The sequence below is a fragment of the Chiloscyllium plagiosum genome, unplaced genomic scaffold (assembly GCF_037043375.1).
Source record: "Chiloscyllium plagiosum isolate Xiang-an unplaced genomic scaffold, Cpla_swu_hap1 HiC_scaffold_2, whole genome shotgun sequence".
In the NCBI taxonomy this organism is placed as follows: domain Eukaryota; kingdom Metazoa; phylum Chordata; class Chondrichthyes; order Orectolobiformes; family Hemiscylliidae; genus Chiloscyllium; species Chiloscyllium plagiosum.
Genome location: NW_028270140.1, coordinates 145,247,800 through 145,267,877, shown reverse-complemented (window position 1 = coordinate 145,267,877; position 20,078 = coordinate 145,247,800). Strand labels below are relative to the sequence as shown.

The following is a 20,078-nucleotide window of genomic DNA, read 5'->3' as shown; positions in this document are numbered from 1 at the left end:
CCATAGAGTGATGTAGCATGGAAACAGGCCCTTCAGCCCAACTTGTCCATGCCGACCAGATTTACTAAACTGAACTCATCCCACTTGCCCGCATTTGGCCCATATCCCTTTCCTATCCATGTACCTGCCCAAGCTAGAGTGGATCCAGAAGAGGAAATAGGCTGGGACTTTTTCACTGAAGCATAGGGGGTTGAGGGATGACCTTATAGAGGTTTATAAAATAATGAGGGATATAGATAGGATTAATGGTAGGTGTCTTTTCCCTAGGGTGGAGAATTTTAAGACCAGGGGGCACATTTTTAAGGTGAGTGGAGAGAGATTTTAAAAAGACAAAAGAGGCAATTTTTTTACACAGAGGATGGTTTGCGTGTGGAATCAATTTCCTGAGGAAGTGGTGCATGTGGGCACAGTTACAACGTTTAAAAAACATTTAGGTAAGTACATGAATAGGAAAGGTTAGGAGGGATATGGGCCAGGAGAAGGTAGGAGGGACTAGTTTAGTTTGGGATTATGTTCGGCATGGACTAAAGGGTTGCCATGCTGTATGACTCTATAACTCTGGCGGTTCATTCCATACACTCATTACTTACTGTGTGAAAAGGTGCTCCTCAGGCTCCTTTTAAATCTTTCCTCTCTCACTTTAAACCTATGCCCTCTAGTTTTGGACTCCCCCATCCTGGGGAAAATACCTTGGCTATTCACCTTATCTATGCCCCTCATGATTTTATAAACCCCCATAGGGGCATTTCTGAGCCTCTGAAGCTTGAGGGAAAGAAGTGCCAGTCTGTCCTGCCTCTCCTTATTACTCAAACCCTCCAGACTCAATAACATCCTTGTCAATCTTTTTGCACCTTTTAATAACATCCTTCCTACAGCAGCATTGTACACAGTACTCCAACTGTGGCCTCACCAATGTCTTGCCATTCAGGCAGCATCCGAGGAGCAGGAGAATCGATGTTTCAGGCACAAGTCCTTCATCAGTAAGGGCTTATGCCTGAGACGCCAATTGTCCTGCTCCTGGGATGCTGCCTGACCTGTGTGCTTTTCCAACACCACTCTAATCTAGACTCTGCTCTCCAGCATCTGCAGTCCTCAATTTCTCCTCACCAATATCTTGTCCAGCTGTAACATGATGTCCCATCTCCTGTACTCAATGCTCTGACTGATGAAGGCAAGCTTGTCAAATGCCTTCTTCACTACCCTGTCTACCTGTGACACCACTGCCAAGGAACTATGTGCCTGCACTCCTCGATCTCTCTGTTCGACAACACTCCCCAGGGCCTGACCATTAACTGTGTAAGTCCTCCATCCCTGAACAACATCAAAGCAATTCAGAGTTTGAGTCAGTAGCCATCAAACTGTAGAGTGAAACGTAGATATTCCGTGATGTTGAATGAGTTTTCAGTTGGGACGATTGCAGACATATTTCTTGTTGGGCCCAACTCACTGCCTCAGTTCAGACTTGCCTCCAGAAAGTTCCCAGTTCAAGTCCCAATCCAGAAATACTCCAGCGCAAACGTCAAGGCAAACTCTCCCGGGGTTGCAGAGATACCACATTCTCCATTCCAGAACAAAGGTCCACCTTGCCCTCTCTGGTCCCTTGGTGCTGTTCTGAAGCAGAGGACCCCAGCATCTCGGTTCAATCATAATCAATGCCCGATTTTCCAGTTGTTGTCGCCTGTCAGTGTGAGTTCCGTGCACTGATGGGCTGCTGTCAACACCTCCGTTACAACAGGGGACTACACCACTTTGGGCTGTCTGCTGGTCATGTAAGGCTATATAAATGCACATCTTTCTTCTGCATTGTCTGAGAAATATCTATCAGCCTGGACATATGATCACAGTTTAATGTCACATACAGCATGCTGTAGAGAAACAAGTCATTCAGCCATCTCCAATCTGACTTTACTTCTTAGAACAGGACCTTAGAATCACAGAACAGTAACAGAACACGGGCTTAATCTCCTGTCACTCTTGTCTAAAATAATTCTTTTACCAGATGTGTGTCTCACTGGCAAGATCAGTATTTCTTGTCCATCACTATTAGCCCTTGAATTTGAGTGGCTTGCTTGGCTTGTCAAGGGGATCAGTTAAGAGTCAACCACATTGCTGTGGGTCTGGAGCCACGTGTAGACAAGACTAGGTAAGGACAGCAGATTTCTTTTCCTGAAGAACATTACTGAACCTGGTGGTTTTTGGAGGAATGAACAATGAGTGTAATGGGTGTCTTAATGACCTTCACCAGCTGCTGTGGTGGAATTGAACCCCTGTTTTGGGGAAATTAGCCTAGGCTCTTCCATTCCTGATGAAGGGCTTGTGCCTGAAATGTCTACTCTCCTGCTCCTCGGATGCTGCCTGACCGGCTGTGCTTTTCCAGCACCACACTTTTTGACTCTGATCCGCAGCATCTGCAGTCCTCACTTTCTCCTCTTGCATTACCAGTCAGACCACTGTAAAATTAGCACATTACTTGGCACTAAGAGATTTATGAAGAAGAAGCATCTTCCCTTTAATCAGGTAGTTTCATATGGATTCCTGTCTATTAGGAGTTGTTTAGCTCAGTTAGCTGGATGGCTGATTAGCAATATAGACTGATTCTCCCCTGTCTAGTGAGAGAGTAGACCTATGGATCTATAGTGACTTTACATTTTATTATCAGAAGCCAGTAATCATGGGGAAGGGATGGCCTAGTGGTATTGTTACTAGGTCTGTTAGTCCAGAGACATAAGTTTTGTGCTGGGGACATATCCTACCATAGCACCTAGTGGAAGTTGAATCCGATAAAACTCTGCATTTAAGAGTCCAATGATGACCATGAAACTGTTGTTGACTGCTGGAAAAATCACTAATAGCCTTTGGGGAAGGAAATCTGCCAGCCTTACTTGGTCTGGGCGAAGTGTGACTCCACACCACAGCAATGTGAATGACTCTTTAATGGCCTCTGGGTAATCAGGGATGGGCAATAAATGCTGGCCTCGGCAGCGATGCCCTCATCCCATGAAAGAATTAAAATAAAGTCTGTCAAAGAACCAGGCCCTGTCCTGAGCAGACTGACATGTCACTCCGCAAAAGGAGTTTTGATTTGCATGCTTTTTTTTAAACAAATGTTTTAGATTGGACTGGGGTTTGCTGACTCCACCGACATTTACATTCGATAGACCAAACAGGAACTTCAGCGGCTTGATGAAATGTAACCACAAACAGCACAGCAATATGTAAATGGTTCAGTTCCTTAATTTTTCGAAGCTTTCTGTTTTGCTTTTTAGGAAAAGGCACACGGAATCCACATACCCCGGCGTGTACCTTGTCTGAAATAGCACAGACGGGTTTTAGCGTGATCTCCTCACAGATCTGGTACAGCTCGACTGTGTGGTTTAAGTTACAAGTTGGCTTGTTCTTCAACACAAATTCTTCTCTGGACTGAGTGATTTAAACCAGCGACTGTACCTCAAGGCGCAAGGTTCAATTTCCCCAAGGCCTGAACAGTTATGCTCCACTGCCTGGTTATGAGCTCCTGTCTGTGTAATCTGATTATTCCGAAATGGAATTGCTCAAGGCCAGCAATGGGAAACATAGTGCAAGTGAGTCAGTAGCCTGTTTGACACTGTGCAACCTTCTCCTTCCCAATGACTTAAGAAATGTTACCACGATCCAATCACAAATTTGCACAAAGCATCAATTGCCCTTTCAGTCCATGGTGGCTACCATCCACTCCCACACTCCAGCTGTCTGCCTGCGGCCCTGTAATAGTGTGGTGCCTCACAGCACGACGGATCTGAGTTCGATTCCAGCCTCAGGTGACTTTCTGTGCGGAGTTTGCACGTTCTCCCCATGTCTGTGTGGGTTTCTTCTGGGTGTCCTGGTTTCCTCCCATAATCCAAAGATGTGCAGGTTCAGTTGCCCATCGTAGGAGAAAGTGAGGACTGCAGATGTTGGAGATCAGAGTCAAGAGTGTGGTGCTGGAAAAGCACAGCAGGTGAGGCAGCATCTGAGGAGCAGGAAAATCGACACCTCAGGCATAAGGCCTTCATCAGGAAGGGGGGGTGGTGGCCCAAAGGGGCTGAGAGATACATGGTAGGGGGTGGTTAGGACCGATGGAGGGGAGGAAGATAGCTGAGAATGCGATAGCTAGATGAAGCTCGGGGGGTGATGGTGATGGATCGGAGTGGGTCTGCTTCAGGATGTGGCTGAAGAGATTCAGAGCAGAGGGGATGACCTGGTTGACCATAGTGTCCATGGCTAGGTGGATTAGCCATGGGGAATGCAGGGGTGGGTCTGGGTGGGCTGGTGGGTTGGTGTGGACATGATGGGCTGAATGCCCCGCTTTTACACAGGAGGGATTCTGTGTAGCCACCAGTGTTTCTTAGTCCTCATCGAGCACCATGAGACGTAGGTTGCTGGGATTCTTGAAGTACTTTACTGCCGAAGTGGTATTTTTCAAGAGTAGCTACTGTTCTAGGGCAGGGCAATGCAGCAGCCAGTTTGTGCACAGCAAGCTCCCATACGCAGCAAGCAATCGGTTTTCTGAAGCCTGCCCTGTGCATGTTTAATTTCCGATAACCAATTGGAACTGGATTGTGAGCATTGCTCATCATGGTTACTAGGAGAAAGTGAGGACTGCAAACGCTGGAGATCAGAATTGAAAAAATGTGGCACTGATGTAGGGTTTATGCTCGAAACGTTGACTCTCCTGCTCCTCGGATGCTGCCTGACCGGCTGTGCTTTTCCAGCACCACACTCTTCGACTCAGCACGGTTATCCATTCCTGATGAAGGTTATCCTCATTACTGATGAAGGGCTTTTGCCCAAAACGTCGAGTTTCCTGCTCCTCGGATGCTGCCTGACGTGCTGTGCATTTCCAGCACCACTCTAATCTTGACTCTGATATCCAGCATTTCACCATGGTTACCCATACCACCAACAAGTGTGGTCAAGAGCAGTCTGCTTTTCATGTTATTAATAAAAAAAATCAATAGTGAGGCAGTGGAGGAGGGGCAGACGACATTTACAAGGACATGAGCTGCCGGAGGAAGTGGTGGAGGCTGGTACAATTGCAACATTTAAGAGGCATTTGGATGGGTATATGAATAGGAAGGGTTTGGAGGGATATGGGCCGGGTGCTGGCAGGTGGGACTGTATTGGGTTGGGAAATTTGGTCGGCATGGACGGGTTGGACCAAAGGGTCTGTTTCCATGCTGTGCATCTCTGTGACTCTATGACTCTATGGTACAGTGCAGCATGAGACCATTCAGCCCCTCGTGTCTGCATCCACTCACTGAGGGAACATCCTTGCTTTGTGCCACTCTTGCATATGAACATACAACAAGGGACAAGACTAGGGCCACTCAGCCCTTTGAGCCCATTCAATAAGATCGTGTCTGATCTGATTTTAACCTGATCCTTACATTGTTAAATATCCCTGGTAATCTTTCATCCCCTTGGTAATCTATCTGCGTCTCTCAGTGAACCAAATCCCCTCTTAGCCTTCTTCTCTCCACAGAGAACCATGCCAAACTTTCCAATCAATCTTCGTAACAGAACTCTTTCATCCCTGGAAACATTTTTGTAAACCTCATCTGTCCTCTCGCACGTTTATATTCTTGCTAAGGTGGTGGTACCCAGATTTTTACACAGTACTCCAGCTAGCATCTCTTAATAAAGTATCCCTGAATGAACATAGAACATAGAACATAGAAGAATACAGCGCAGTACAGGCCCTTTGGCCCTCGATGTTGCGCCGATCCAAGCCCACCTAACCTACACTAGCCCACTATCCTCCATATGCCTATCCAATGCCCGCTTAAATGCCCATATTGAGGGAGAGTCGACCACTGTAACTGGCAGGGCATTCCATGAACTCACGACTCGCTGAGTAAAGAACCTACCCCTAACATCTGTCCTATATCTACCACCCCTTAATTTAAAGCTATGCCCCCTCGTAATAGCTGACTCCATACGTGGAAAAAGGTTCTCACGGTCAACCCTATCTAAACCCCTAATCATCTTGTACACCTCTATCAAGTCACCCCTAAACCTTCTTTTCTCCAATGAAAACAGCCCCAAGTGTCTCAGTCTTTCCTCATACGATCTTCCTACCATACCAGGCAACATCCTGGTAAACCTCCTCTGCACCCGTTCCAGTGCCTCCACATCCTTCCTATAGTATGGCGACCAAAACTGCACACAATACTCCAGATGTGGCCGCACCAGAGTCTTATACAACTGCAACATGACCTCAGGATTCCGGAACTCAATTCCTCTACCAATAAAAGCCAGTACGCCATATGCCTTCTTTGGAAGGCATAATAATGATTTGTTATTAACCAGCTGTCCCATCACCTTCAATGTCTTATGAGGGAAGACCTTACTGAAACATATAAGACTGCAAGACAGGGAAAGATTTGACATAATTTGGGTGTGTTTTCAGCATGACTCAAGTTCTGTCCAACCACATAACAAAGTTCCATGCTGTGAGCTGAACATGGGAGTGTGACCAGAATTTTGGAAAATTGTGTGTCGGCTGTGTGTTCATGTATGTTCAGCTCAGGTTGCCTGTTGACTGTTGGTACGAGACTTGTGGATGGTGTTCACCAACAGTTCCTTTTGATTACAGCATTAACCAGTGATCATCACATAATGTGTGATTCAACAATTAAACCATTCTGATTTTAACCATTTAAATAAATCAACTGGTATTTGTACAGCACCTTTCAGATGGTAAAAAGGGGGTTCAAAGAAGTCATTATTGAACAGGATTTGAGTCAGACCCCGTCCTGAGGAGATATTAGGACATGGGATCAAAAGGCTTGGTCAGAGAGGTTGGCTTTAAGAAATGGATTTCCAGTGGTTAAGAATGAATTAAGAATGGTTAATGGCCAAAGAGACCTTGGAGTGCAGGTTCATAGATCCTTGAAAGTGGAGTCGCAGGTAGACAGGATAGTGAAGAAGGCGTTTGGTATGCTTTCCTTTATTGGTCAGAGTACTGAGTATAGGAGTGGGGAGATCATGTTGTGGCTGTACAGGACATTGGTTAGGCCACTGTTGGAATATTGTGTGCAATTCTGGTCTCCTTCCTATCAGATGGATGTTGTGACACTTGAAAGGGTTCAGAAAAGATTTACAAGGATGTTGCCAGGTTTGGAGGATTTGAACAAGAAAAAGAACATTGCAGCACTGGATCAGGCCCTTCGGCCCTCCAAGCCTGAGCTGAGCCAGATCCTCTATCTGAACCTGCTGCCTGTTTTCTAAGGGTCTGTATTCCTTTGCCCCCTGCCCATTCATGTATCTGTCTAGCTACATCTTAAATGATGCTATCGTTCCCGCCCCTACCATCTCCGCTGGCAACGCATTCCAGGCACCCACCACCCTCAGCGTGAAGAACTTTCCACATATATCTTCCCTAAATATTTCCCCTTTCACTTTGAACTCGTGACCCCTAGTAATTAAGTCCCCCACTCTGGGAAAATGTTTCTTGCTATCCACCTGTCTATACCTCTCATGATTTTGCAGGCCTCAATCAGGTCCCCCCTCAACCTCCTTCCTTCCAATGAAAATAATCCTAATCTACTTAGCTCTCCTCATACCTAGCCCCTCCATACCAGGCAACATCCTCTTAAACATTCTCTGCACCCTCTCCAAAGCATCCACATCCTTTTGGCAATGTGGCGACCAGAACTTTATGCAATATTCCAAATGTGGCTGAACCAAAGTCTTATACAACTGTAACATGGCCTGCCAACTCTTGTACTCAATAACTGTCCAATGAAGGAAAGCATGCTGTATGCCTTCTTGAGCACTCTACTGACTTGCGTTGCCACCTTCAGGGTACAATGGACCTGAACACCCAGATCTCTCTGTACATCAATTGTCCCCCAGGACTTTTCCATTTACTGTGTAGTTCACTCTTGAATTGCATCTTCCAAAATGCATCACCTCGCATTTGTCCGGATTGAACTCCATCTGCCATTTCTCTGCCCATCTCTCCAATCTATCCATATTCTGTTGTGTTCTCTGACAGTCCCCTTCACTATCTGCTACTCCACCAATCTTAGTGTCATCTGTAAACTTGCTAATGAGACAACCTACACGTTCCTCTAAATCATTTATGTATGTCACAAACAACAGTGGTCCCAGCACAGATCCCTGTGGGACACCACTGGTCACAGGTCTCCATTTTGAGAAGCTCCCTTCCACTCCTACTCTTCTCTGTCTCCTGTTGCCCAACCAGTTCTCTATCCATCTAGCTAGAACACACTGGACCACATATGACTTCACCTTCTTCATCAGCCTACCATGGGGAACCTTATCAAACGCCTGACTAAAGACCACGTATAATACATCTACATCCCTACCCTCATCAATCAACTTTGTCACCTCTTCAAAAAATTCTATTAGGTTTGTAAGACATGACCTTCCCTGCACAAAACCATGCTGCCTATCACACATAAGCCCATTTTCTTCCAAATGGGTATATATCCTATCCCTTAGTATCTTCTCCAGTAGCTTCCCTACTGTATATCAGGCTCACAGGTCTGTAATTACCTGTACTATCCCTACTACCCTTCTTAAATAAGGGGACAACATTAGCAATTCTCCAGTCCTCTGGGACCTCCCCCATGTTCAAGGATGCTGCAAAGATATCTGTTAAAGCCCCATCTATTTCCTCTCTCACTTCCCTCAGTACCCTGGGATAGACCCCATCCGGACCTGGGGAGTCCACCTTAACGCCTTTTAGAATACACAACACTTCCTCCCTCCTTATGCCAACTTGACGTAGAGTAATCAAAAGATCTATCCCTAACCTCAGCATGGTGAACTCGGCCCAGACTATCACAAAGGCCAACCTCCCATCTCTCGAATCCAACTACCAGGCCCGCTGTCAAGGAAAGGCCGCCAGCCTTCTCAAAGATCCATCCCACCCTGGCAATGTTTTTCTACAACCTCTACCATCGGGGAGAAGGTACAGAAACCTGAACACACACACCAGCCGGTTTTGTAACAGTTTCTACCCTACTGTTGTTAGAATACTGAATGGGCTCACAAACTCTTAACATTCGCCTGTATCTGAGTTTTTGGTTTTGCCGCTGTTTACCTATTATTTACTTATCTGTGCTACTTAACTCTGTGATCTCTCTGTATTGCTCGCCAGACAAAGCTTTTCACTGTGCCTCAGTACACACGACAATAAATTCAATTCAATTCAATTCAATCCGCCATGTCCCGCTCCTTGATGAATACCGATGCAAAGTACTTATTAAGAATTTGAGCTAAAGGAAGAGGCTGAATAGTCTGGGGCTGGTTTCCCTGGAGCGTATAAAATCATGAGGGGCATGGATAGAGTGAATGGACAAGGTCTTTACCCTAGGGTGGGTGAGGCCAGAACTAGAGGGTATAGATTTAGGGTGAGAGGGGAAAGATATAAAAGAGACCTAAGGGGCAACTTTTTCACAAAGCAAAAGTGAGGACTGCAGATGCTGGAAACCAGAGTTTAGATCAGAGTGGTGCTGGAAAAGCACAGCAGGTCAGGCAGCATCCGACCTGATGAAGGGCTCCGGCCGGAAACGTCGATTCTCCTGCTTCTCGGTTGCTGCCTGACCTGCTGTGCTTTTCCGGCAACTTTTTCACGCAGAGGGTGGTACGTGTATGGAATGAGCTACCAGAGGAAGTGGTGGAGGCTGGTACAATTGCAACATTTAAAAGGCATCTGGATGGGTATATGAATAAGAAAGGTTCACAGGGATATGGGCCAGGTGCTGGCAAATGGAACTAGATTAGGCTAGGATATCTGATTAGCATGGAGGAATTGGACCGATGGGTCTGTTCATCTGTGACTCTATTAAAGAAGGAAAGAGGTCGACACGTTTGGGTGAAAATCAGTTTAGGGCCATATTGGACATCTGAAAAATATGGCCATGAATGGTGGAGGCTGGGGAGGAGGGGGTTGTTATTGGAGATGCTGAAGAGGCCAGAATTGAAAGATGGCAGAGTTTGCTGAAGCTCACTGGTTCATTGGACATGCCATTAATTGTTCCTTCTCTCTTTCCACAGGGTAGGACCAGCTGCACAGGCAGACTAATGGTCCAAACTATAAGCCAGAGAGGACGCTCACCCCGCTCTCCAGCCGGACAGTCACCTGGGCGAAGGTAATGTCCTTTTGTTACACGGGAAGTGAAAGATGTCTACTTCAATCTCAAATACATTCATGGAAAGTGCAGCGTTGAAACAAGCCATTTGGCCCAAATCATCAACATTGGTGTTAACCCTCCACAGGAACCTCATTCCTCTCTTCCTCTCCCCTTATCCACACAGTCTTCTCTCCCTTCTACCTTCATCTGTTTTGCGATCTTCCTATTAATGCACGTATAATATTCACCTCAATGACCTCTTGTGGTTGAGAGTTTCACCAATCTCTGGGTAATAATTTGGAGACCTGAGGTATTGTGTATGGTTCTGGTCTCCTCATCTGAGGAAGGACGATCTAGCAATGGAGGGAATGCAACAGTGGTTTCCCAGACTGATTCCTGGGATGATATATGAAGAGAAACTAGATTGTTTAGGACAATATTCATTGGAGTTTGAAAGAAACCTACAAAATTCTACTAGGACAAGACAGGGTAAATGTAGGAAGGATGTTCCTGATGGCTAGAGAGTTCAAAACCAGGGTCACAATCTAAGAATGTGCGGTAGGCCATTCAGGACGGAGATGAGGAGAAATTTCTTCACCCAGTGAGTGGTGAGCCTGCGGAATTCACTCCGACAGAAAGCAGGTCAGGCCAAATTATTGAATGTTTTCAAGAAAGAGTTAAATACAATTCTTATGGCTACAGGGGTCAAAGGGTATGGGGAGAAAGTGGGAACAGGGGACTGAGTTGGATGATTGGCCACGATCACATTGAATGCTGGAGTAGGCTCGAAGGGCTGAATGGCCTACGCCTGCTCATGTATTTTTATGTTTCGTTTTATTTCTGAGTTGCTCCTGAATTCCCTACTGGGTTATTTAATGCCTGTCCCATCTGCATGGCACCTAGTTACAGTCAGCCCCACATCTACCTATTCACTTGCTTCTTAATCTTAAAAGAGCAGTACAGGCATGCAAACAAGGAACAGAAGGAAGGAATTCAGCTCCTCGAGTCTGCTCTGACATTTAGTCAGATCATGGGCCATGTCCTCTCCACATCGACCCTGTCAAAACCTCTCTACCTCAATCTCTCACGCTTCTGTTCCACCAAAAAAAAAGCCAGAGCCAGTTGGGTTCATTTTTCTGGTCAGTCTCAGCTCTGGTTAGCATCCTTGTCAATCTGGTTTTACCCAATGTCCCCTGTGGCCATTTTGTAAGATAGAGACCCAAAGTCTGCACAGCACTCTTGATTGTGGTCCCACCAAAGTTCGGTGCAAGTTTGACATTTCATTTAATGTCTTGGTCGTGCGGCTAAAGCTTTTCATTTTAAATGAAGTGGAAAGGATCTGGGAGGAAAACAGCACAGAACACAAAGCCCTGTTTGTATTTCATCGTGACTCTGAGGGGACTGGCCCTGTCAGACTGATATTTGACCATCAATTGTGATGGTTTCCCTCTCTCTCGGTCTCTCCCACTAATCTCCTCTCAGTTACTAAGAAGTTGGCCGTACTTTCCTAAGGTGGACAGGTTTAAGGACTGGCTTGATTACAGAGCTAACAGAAGTGGAAATGGACATCTGTAGCATGTCTTTAGTTTCTCAGGGTTTGTTTTCTCGATCTCAAGATTACCACCAAAGCTTAAGAGCTCACGAAGCGATAATCCAGTTACCGAGCGGAGGGGATTTGTAAACCATATTTTGAAAAACAACTTACATTGATGAACTCCCCAGTTCTCAGCCCACGTGCCGGTCGGATCCACAGCACCTTGATTACCACCGTTGCTGTGGGGGAGGGGAGGTTGGGAGGTATGTCCCAAAAACAGCCCAGCTTCCAACCCCGCCCCAGCTGGAGCACGGATTGAACCCTATGGTGTTGGCACCAAGCTAAGCCCACTCCACACTTCCGGTCAACTCAGCCCCCACCTCCCCCACCATGATGAGTCCGTGTTTCTGTAACAACGCTTTTACATACACATTGTAGCCTGGAACTATGGATGGTGATGGGTAGAGGCTTCAATTTCTTGTCCATCATACAACGGACCAGGAATCTGTCACATTCATAACGTCCGCCACTCAGGATTCTCTAGTTTGGCCAGAAAATGAATGTATTTCCCTTGGCCTTGTTTTAATGTAGCTCCTTTCAGTATATTAAACATTACAGGCTACTCCGCAGAAACATAGTCAAGTAGAATTTGATATCCAGCCTCATAAGGAGACATTGTGACGAATGACCAAAGACTTTGTCTAGACGCATGTTTGAAGATGGGTTTTACAGGAGATTGGAAGGGGAGGAATTCTGGATCTTGGGCCTCAGTAGCTAGAGGCCTAGACAGATTCCAGAGTTTGGAGCCCAGTGCATGAAAGAAGGGAACTCCAGATCATAGAATTATAGAATCCCTACAATGTGGAAACAGGCCCTTCAGCCCAACAAGATGTTTAGACCTAGGCAGTTGAAAAGTCTGAATTCTGGAGCATGGAACCTAAGCAGATAAAAGGAGGGAATTGCAGAGCCTGGAGCCTAGGCAGCTGGAAGGGGGAATTCTGGAGCCTGGGGCCTAGGAGCATGGAAGGAGGGAATTCTGGTGCCTCAGCCTTAGGCAGTGAGAAGGAGGGAATTGCAAAGCCTGAGGCCTAGGCAGATGGAAGTACAGCAGCCATTCTGTCTGTCTCTTTCTGAAAAATATTCTGGTCTTCCACAGTCGGAGTCAAGAATCCACCATCTCAGCTGAAATGTGCGGATATTAAAATGGTGGTGGTCTCTGGTGCAACCAGAGGTTCGTCACCTGTGACAACCTCAGAACGCCCCCAGTCATTTTACAGCCAATGTAAAATATAGACAGTGTGTAAAGGAAACAGGGTATGGCCTAGAGATCAGAGCTGGAGAAATTCAGGGACCTTGGAGGCTTGGAATGGCTGGAGGATGTTACAGAGTTGGGGAAGACGGACGCCATGGAGGGATTAGGATACAAGCACAGATTCAAAGGTTCACACTTGTTCAAATTTGTGAAGCAGTAACCCGTGCACATTAATCCATTCCTGAGTTTGTTGGGAACTCATCCAATGATTTTTAGCACAGGAAAGTAAAGCACTTCCCCATGCTAAATTGGAAGATCACAATCCTTTCCAGTGAGATTTGACCACATAAAATTGAATAAAGTGACGTACATTTTCATCGTATTAGGATTAGCTATTTCTATCTTTGATGGAGAGTTACTTTGGGATTCAGACTGCTCAGGGCTTCTTTTGATCAGGATTTTTTTTTGTGTGTGTGTGTGTGAAGTGTTCATATCAGTGACAACTCAGTAGCCGTGGCCCTTACTCCTTACTCAAATATTTGTGGGTTTAAGTCTCACACTGGAGGCTTCAGTACATCGTCCAAACTAACACTTCACTGCAGTACTGAGAGAGTGCTGTTCTAGCTGTCAGACTGAGACATTAATCCAAGAACCCTGTCTACCCACCCAGGTTGACAAAAGAACTACATCGATAGGAATAGGGGAGTTACCCCTGGTGTCCTGACACTCACACAAGCATTGCAGAAACTGGTCATTATCATGTTTTCGTTTCGGATCTCACTGTGCACAGATTAGCTAAGTTACAATACTGTCTATATTTTACATTGGCTATAAAATGATTGGGGATGTTCTGAGGTTGTCACAGGTGTCATTTTAATATCCGCACATTTCAGCTGAGATGGTGGATTTTTGACTCAGACTGTAGAAGACCAGAATATTTTTCAGAAAGAGACAGACAGAATTCTGGACCATGAAGCTGTCAAGGGATATTGGGGTTGGGTCGGGGGACAATATTCTCTTGAGATAGAGGATCAACCATGATCATATCTGAGTGAACCTGATGCTCCTATATCAAGGTAAGTTTTTTCATCTTTGAGTAACTCACTGATGGGTCTGGTTGTCAGCAAGTGTAGATAAATAGCATGATCATTGCCATAGGGCTGCTGTCTCATTAGAAAGAGAGAGAGAGAACTGGTGGTGGTTTTACCTGAGGGTCACTACACCTCAGGTGAGGGGAGAGATTGAAAAGAAGAGACATTCATGGTGATCTCAGCCAACTCTGGAATTGAACCTACACTGTTGGTGTTGTTACTCTGCACCAGAGACCACCACCCCATGTCATCAATATCCATCTCGATATTGAAACTAAAGGGGAAGCCTGTCGTTGACAAATCTTGATTGGTTGGATGGTGGAGTCCCACGGATTAATTACCACAGATAGAGGAGTAGGCGTTCGCTGGATCACACATGAGGCAGCTTTTTGTTTCTTAATCCAACTCCTTTCCTAAGTTACTTCAATTTCCCCTCCTCTTCCTTTCAGGCAGCACATTCCAGATCATCACAACAGCCTGTCTTTACATAGCACCTGTCACTATCGTGGTACGTCACTGCTTTTTTAAGGAAGTCCCTCTCTTCTCACATCTGGCTTAGTGCTGTGTCCTCTCACCACTGCAGCAGTGAGTCCAGGAAACGCCCTTTCATTGCTGAGCTGTAGCTGTAGCTGTAGCTGTGGGTGGTGTGGAAATTAAATGGAGCGGGCCTGTTATTACCAAAGCATCTGCTCCTTCAAACAACTTAATCAATATCTTTAATTCAAACTTGGATTCCTGCAGCAGTTTACAGTATCGAGATGTCTGAAAGCCCTTCTTTCTGAGGTGAAGTGGTGCTAATCAGGGTGTTGTTTAAGATAGAAAGGTGAAAGATCCCAGGACTTCAGATCAAATACTACACTCCCACTTCTCTTTTCACTATATCCACATATAATCTTAAATCTGAAAGTACGTAGTCACAAAGTGTTCCTGAGTAGCTCAAAGGGTACGTGTTTTTGGCACAGTTTAACAATTAAAGAGCTTTTCAATGATGAGGTGTGTGTGTGTGTGTGTGTGTGTGTGTGAGATAATTGTATATGTGTGTGTGAGGGAGTGTTATATGAGAGATTACTGTGTGAGAGTGAGTGAGAATTTGGGTGTGATAGACTGAGAGTGTATGTATGAGAGTGCTTGTGGCTGTGTGTGAGTGTGTGTGAGAGTGAGTGTGTGTAAATGCATGTGGCTGTGTGTGTGTGAGTGGGTGTGTGAGTGCATGTGGTTTTGTGTGAGTGCATTGGCTGTGTGTGTGAGTGGGTGTGTGAGTGCATGTGGTTTTGTGTGAGTGCATTGGCTGTGTGTGTGAGTGTGTGTATGTGAGAGTGCATGTGAATGTGTGTGCAAGAGTGTATGAGTATATGTGAGAGTGTTTGTCTGTGAGAGTGCATGTGGTGTGTGTGAGTGTGAGAATGCATGTTTATGTGTGCAAGCGTATGAGTGAGTACGTGTGAGAGTGAGTGTCTGTGAGAGTGCAAGTGGCTGTGTGTGTGTGTGTGAGAGAGTGCATGTGGTTGTGTGTGACTGTGTGTGTCAGTGTGTGTGTGTGAGAGTGCAAGTGGCTGTGTGTGAGTGAGTGCGTGTGTGTGTAAGTGTGAAAGTGCATGTGGCTCTGTGTGGGGCTGAGTTGAGTTCATGCTGTTTGCAATAACAATTGTGGTGGTGGGGGGTGGGGGAGCTGGCCTTGAGCTCAAACAAGCGATTCTTTCAGAAGAGCATTTCTGGAACATTGCAGTAACCATTGACTGGGGTCTGCCCTTCACAATCAATGCCTAATTTTTTTGACAGTCCAGCTGGAGTTGGTAACCAAATGTCTTGTCAAAAGACCCAGCTCATGTTTCACTGAGAGCAGGCGGATGCTTGGGTACATTTAAGACTGAGGGATAATGTTTTCTTTTAAGGAAGTTTGACTCATAAACTCAGTAAGCCAGCCCCGTTTCTTCAGCCGGGCTTTATTGCTGTAAACTGATCGTGAAATTTTAACTTCCTCAGTCGTTTCATGAAAATGTGAACCATTAAATCTCTGTGCCACAGTGTCTGACTAACCCAGTGAAACCTCCAAGGCCGAAGAAAAGAAAGACTTCCATTTATCTAGCACCGATCACAATCACTGGACGTCTGAACGCTGTGTGGCAGATTAAGTAGTTTGTAGATGGGGCATTCACAGTGCCTGTCTTGGAATTTGAAGCAGAAATAGACCATTCGGCCCATCGAGTCTGTTCCACCCATTCGATCAGATCATGGCTGATCTGGTTATCCTCAGTTCCACTTTCTTGCTTTTTCCCCATAACCCTCAATACCCCTACAGATTCAAAGTCTATCTTAGCCTTGAATATGCTTAATGAACCAGCCCCTTCAGTAAAGCATTCCACGAATTCCCTCAAAGAAAAGCAATTCCTCCTCATCTCTGTCTTAAATGTACAACCCCTCGTACTGAGATGATGCACTCTGGTGCTAGACCCTCCCACAACGGGAAACAACCTTTCCTCATCGCTGCTTTCAAGTCTCCTAAGAATCTCGTTTGTTTCAGTATGTCACAGTAACTCACCTGTATCCCCTGGAAGGACAAGGGTACCACCACCTGCAAGTTCCCCTCCAAGCCACTCACCATCCTGGCTTACTGTTTCTTCAGTGTAGCTGGGTCAAACTCCTGGAACTGCCTCCCTGACAACACTGTGGGTGTCCCTACCTTGAAGACTGCAGCTGCTCAGGACGAAAGCTTACCATCACTTTCCGCAGAGCAATTAGAGACAGGGAATAAATGCTTGCCCAGTCAGACACGCTCGCGTCCCATGAATGAGTAAAGTGTCAGCTTTCCAAAATGCCACTGAAATCAGCACTCCACCTCAAGGCCATTCAGCCCCACGGGTCCATTTTGATGTTTCTATTTCAAATGAACGTTGATGAAATTTGCCCAAATTGCTCACCGTGCGACTGAGTCTCCAGTGTCTGGCTGAAGTTGTTATTCCTGAATTTCTGATCAGACAGGTAGGTTGATATTTGTGATGGTTTAGCTCAGTTGGCAGGATGACTGCTTTGTAATGTAAAATGACACTTAAGTTGTGGGTTCGGGTTCAGCTCCAGCACCAGTCTCAGGTTACCATGAGCAGTTCCTCTTCCCAGTCACCACTAGGTTAAACCAACACCATCTCTCTCTTGCCACTTTGAAAATAGCCCCATTTTCTGATAAGACAAATGGCGCCTTTGCCTTTTTATTTATAGTCGTTAATTCTGGTCTCACTCGCCAGTGGAAAGGTCAACTTCATGTCTCCCCATCAAACTCTTTCACCAACTTAAAAACCTTGAGCCTCCAAGTCTCTTCGTAATCCTCTGTTTCCAAGGGAACAGAGCACCAGCTTGTCCAAATTGTTCCTGATAGCTGGATGGTTGTGGTGTGATGGTGCTATACTGATAACACATTGAGTTAGACCCCATCTACCACTCCTTGAGAAAAGAAATAGGAAGTGACTTCACCACAGGAAATGACATCACCAACCCAAAGAAACCCAAACGTATAAATAGAAAGCAGGAATTTTCAGCATTGCTTCGCCTGAGGCCCACTGAAGATGTTATCTAGTGAGGTAACGAATGTCTGGAAATTTGAACCTTGCAGCTCAGTGAGCAAACCTACATCCAAAACCTCAACCTGAGCTACAAATATTCTCAAAACTCGCGAAGTGATAACGTTGCTGCACTAGGGTCCCAGACCAGTGCCCTGAGAGGCAGAGGTTCAAATCTGGCTGTGGAAACTGATGGAATTTTAATTTTATCAATAATTCTGGAATATAGAAGCCTATAAAATTCCAACAGGACTAGACAGGCAAACGCAAGAAGAATATTCCCAATGACCAGGGTGTCCAGATCCAGGAGTCGTTGTCAAAGGATAAAGGTTAGACCATTTAAGGCTGAGATCAGGAGAAATGTCCTCACCCCAGATAGTGGTGGGCCTGTGGAATTTCCTCTCCCAGGAAGCAGCTGAAGCCAAAACATTAAAGGTTTTCCAGAAGGAGTTAGATACAGTTCTTAAAGCTAAACGGATCAAGGGGGCTGGGGAGAAAGTGGGAACGGGGACTGAGTTGGATGATCGGCCGTGATCACATTGAATGGCGGTGCAGGCTCAAAGGGCTGAATGGCCTACTCCTGCTCCTGTTTTCTGTGTTTCTCGAATTGAAAACTAGTCTCAGCCATAAGATCGAAAGAACCACGGTTGCTGGAAATCGGAAACCAAAGACAGAAATTGTTGGCAACGTTCAGCAGGTGATCTGTGGAGAGAAATCAGAGCTAACATTTCGGGTCCAGTGACCCTTTTTCAGTAGTTAGGAAAAGGATGATTTTTATACAGGAGATGGTACGGTTGAGGGGGGTGGGGGTGTGTGGGGGACGAGAGTCAACTAATGTCAGTCATGGTGATCATAGTGCAACTACTATGAATTGTTTTTGAAACCCACCTGGTGACTTATTATTGAGGGGAGGATTATCTACTGTCCCCACATCCTCTGGCAGACCCCTAGCAGTGTAGGCGTTTACTTCCTGTCCCTATGACACTGCCTAGAAAGCCACACAGTTCAAGGGTCATTAGAGATGGTCAAGAAATGGTGACCCTATTGCCAATTCCCACATCACATGACAAGCCTCTCAGTTCTAATCTTGGCATTAAATTGAACGATGGTATTGTAGCAGGGTGAACTGGGGCCAGTAGATGATAAACTGCAGGGGGAGGCGATGCCTTAATGGTTTGATCATTACGCAATTACAGTCAGTTCTTCCATAACACAATGGTTGTGTTCTTGTGCAAACCCACATTATAGAAAAATCGCACTTAAGAACCAGCGCTTAAAGCATTGGCGATGTAATTGCGTTACAGCCAACATACGTTGTAAAAGTTTGCACTTGAGAAACAGCGCACCCAATTCGCCAATCACGAGTGTTATAACAGAACAACCTGTAATCCAGAGACCCAGGTAATGTTCTAGAGACATGCATTTGTATCCTGCTATGGCAGGTGGTGGGACTTGAATTCAATTAAAAATAAAAATCTAGAATTAAGAGTTTCATGATGACCATGAATCCATTGTCAGGAAAACCCCATCTGATCACCGATGTCCTTCAGGGAAGGAAACTGCCATCTTTACCTGGTCTGGCCTACATGTGACTCCAGACCCACAGGAATGTGGTTGACTCTTAACAATTCTCTGGGCAATAAATGCTGGCCTAACCAGTGACGCCCTGATCCAGTGAATGATTTTTAAAAAGTGGAGCTGTAATCTGAGCTAGCCTCAGTATATTTTTCCCATATTCTCCAAACGAAGGGGTTATTAAAAATCTGCTCCGTTCAATGGAATGTTTTTGTGTCGGCTCTAGGCCTCGGTCCAGGTCCCGGGACAGTGGAGAGGAAACTGAAGCTATTCAGCAGCGCTTCTTCCGACCTCACTTCCTGCAAGCGCCAGGAGACATGATTGTCCAGGAGGGGAAGCTGTGTCGAATGGACTGCAAGGTAAACAGAAACACATTCAGAGGCACAGAGTAACCACCAGCTGTGGTGTTCTTTGGCCACGGGCCAAAGAAGTTAGAAGATTGTGGTTTCGAGTTCCACTCCAGACTTTGACACAATAATTGAGATATTTTCTAATCAATCTGTTCAGAGATGTTAAAGCACACCTGATTTAGGATAACCTACTGTCCCCACTTCCTCTGCGGGGATGAGAAATATAGGAGGCACAGTTGGTATGTGTGCAGATGACACCGAGATTGGTGGTATAGTGGACAGTGAAGAAGGTTACCTAAGATTACAATGGGGATCTTGATCAACTGGGCCAGTGGGCAGGTGGAGTTTATGTGAGTTGTTGCATTTTAGTAAGTCAAACAGGACTTACAGAGTTAATGGTAGGGTCTTAAAGAGTGTTGTTGAATGGAGACACCTAACGGTACAGATACATATTTCTTTGAAAACAGTACCACAGGTCGACAGGGTGGTGATGAAAGCGCTTGGTATGCTTGCCTTCATCAGTCAGAGCACTTAGGTACAGGAGTTGGGACGTCATGTTAAGGCTGTGTGCAATACTGATAAAGCCAAATTTGGAGTACAG

At 45.6% G+C, this 20,078-nt stretch overlaps 1 protein-coding gene across 6 annotated transcripts in view; it reads left to right on the top strand.

The window, feature by feature from the left end:
- palld (palladin, cytoskeletal associated protein) overlaps positions 1-20,078 on the top strand; it is a 570,384-nt gene that overhangs the window by 526,309 nt on the left and 23,997 nt on the right. For all 6 annotated transcript variants that reach the window (XM_087974116.1, XM_087974108.1, XM_087974125.1 and 3 more), the window contains 2 exons: positions 10,048-10,142; positions 19,354-19,486. In XM_087974116.1, the coding sequence (XP_087830242.1) occupies positions 10,048-10,142; positions 19,354-19,486 (228 nt within the window). The remainder of the gene's footprint in view (positions 1-10,047; positions 10,143-19,353; positions 19,487-20,078) is intronic.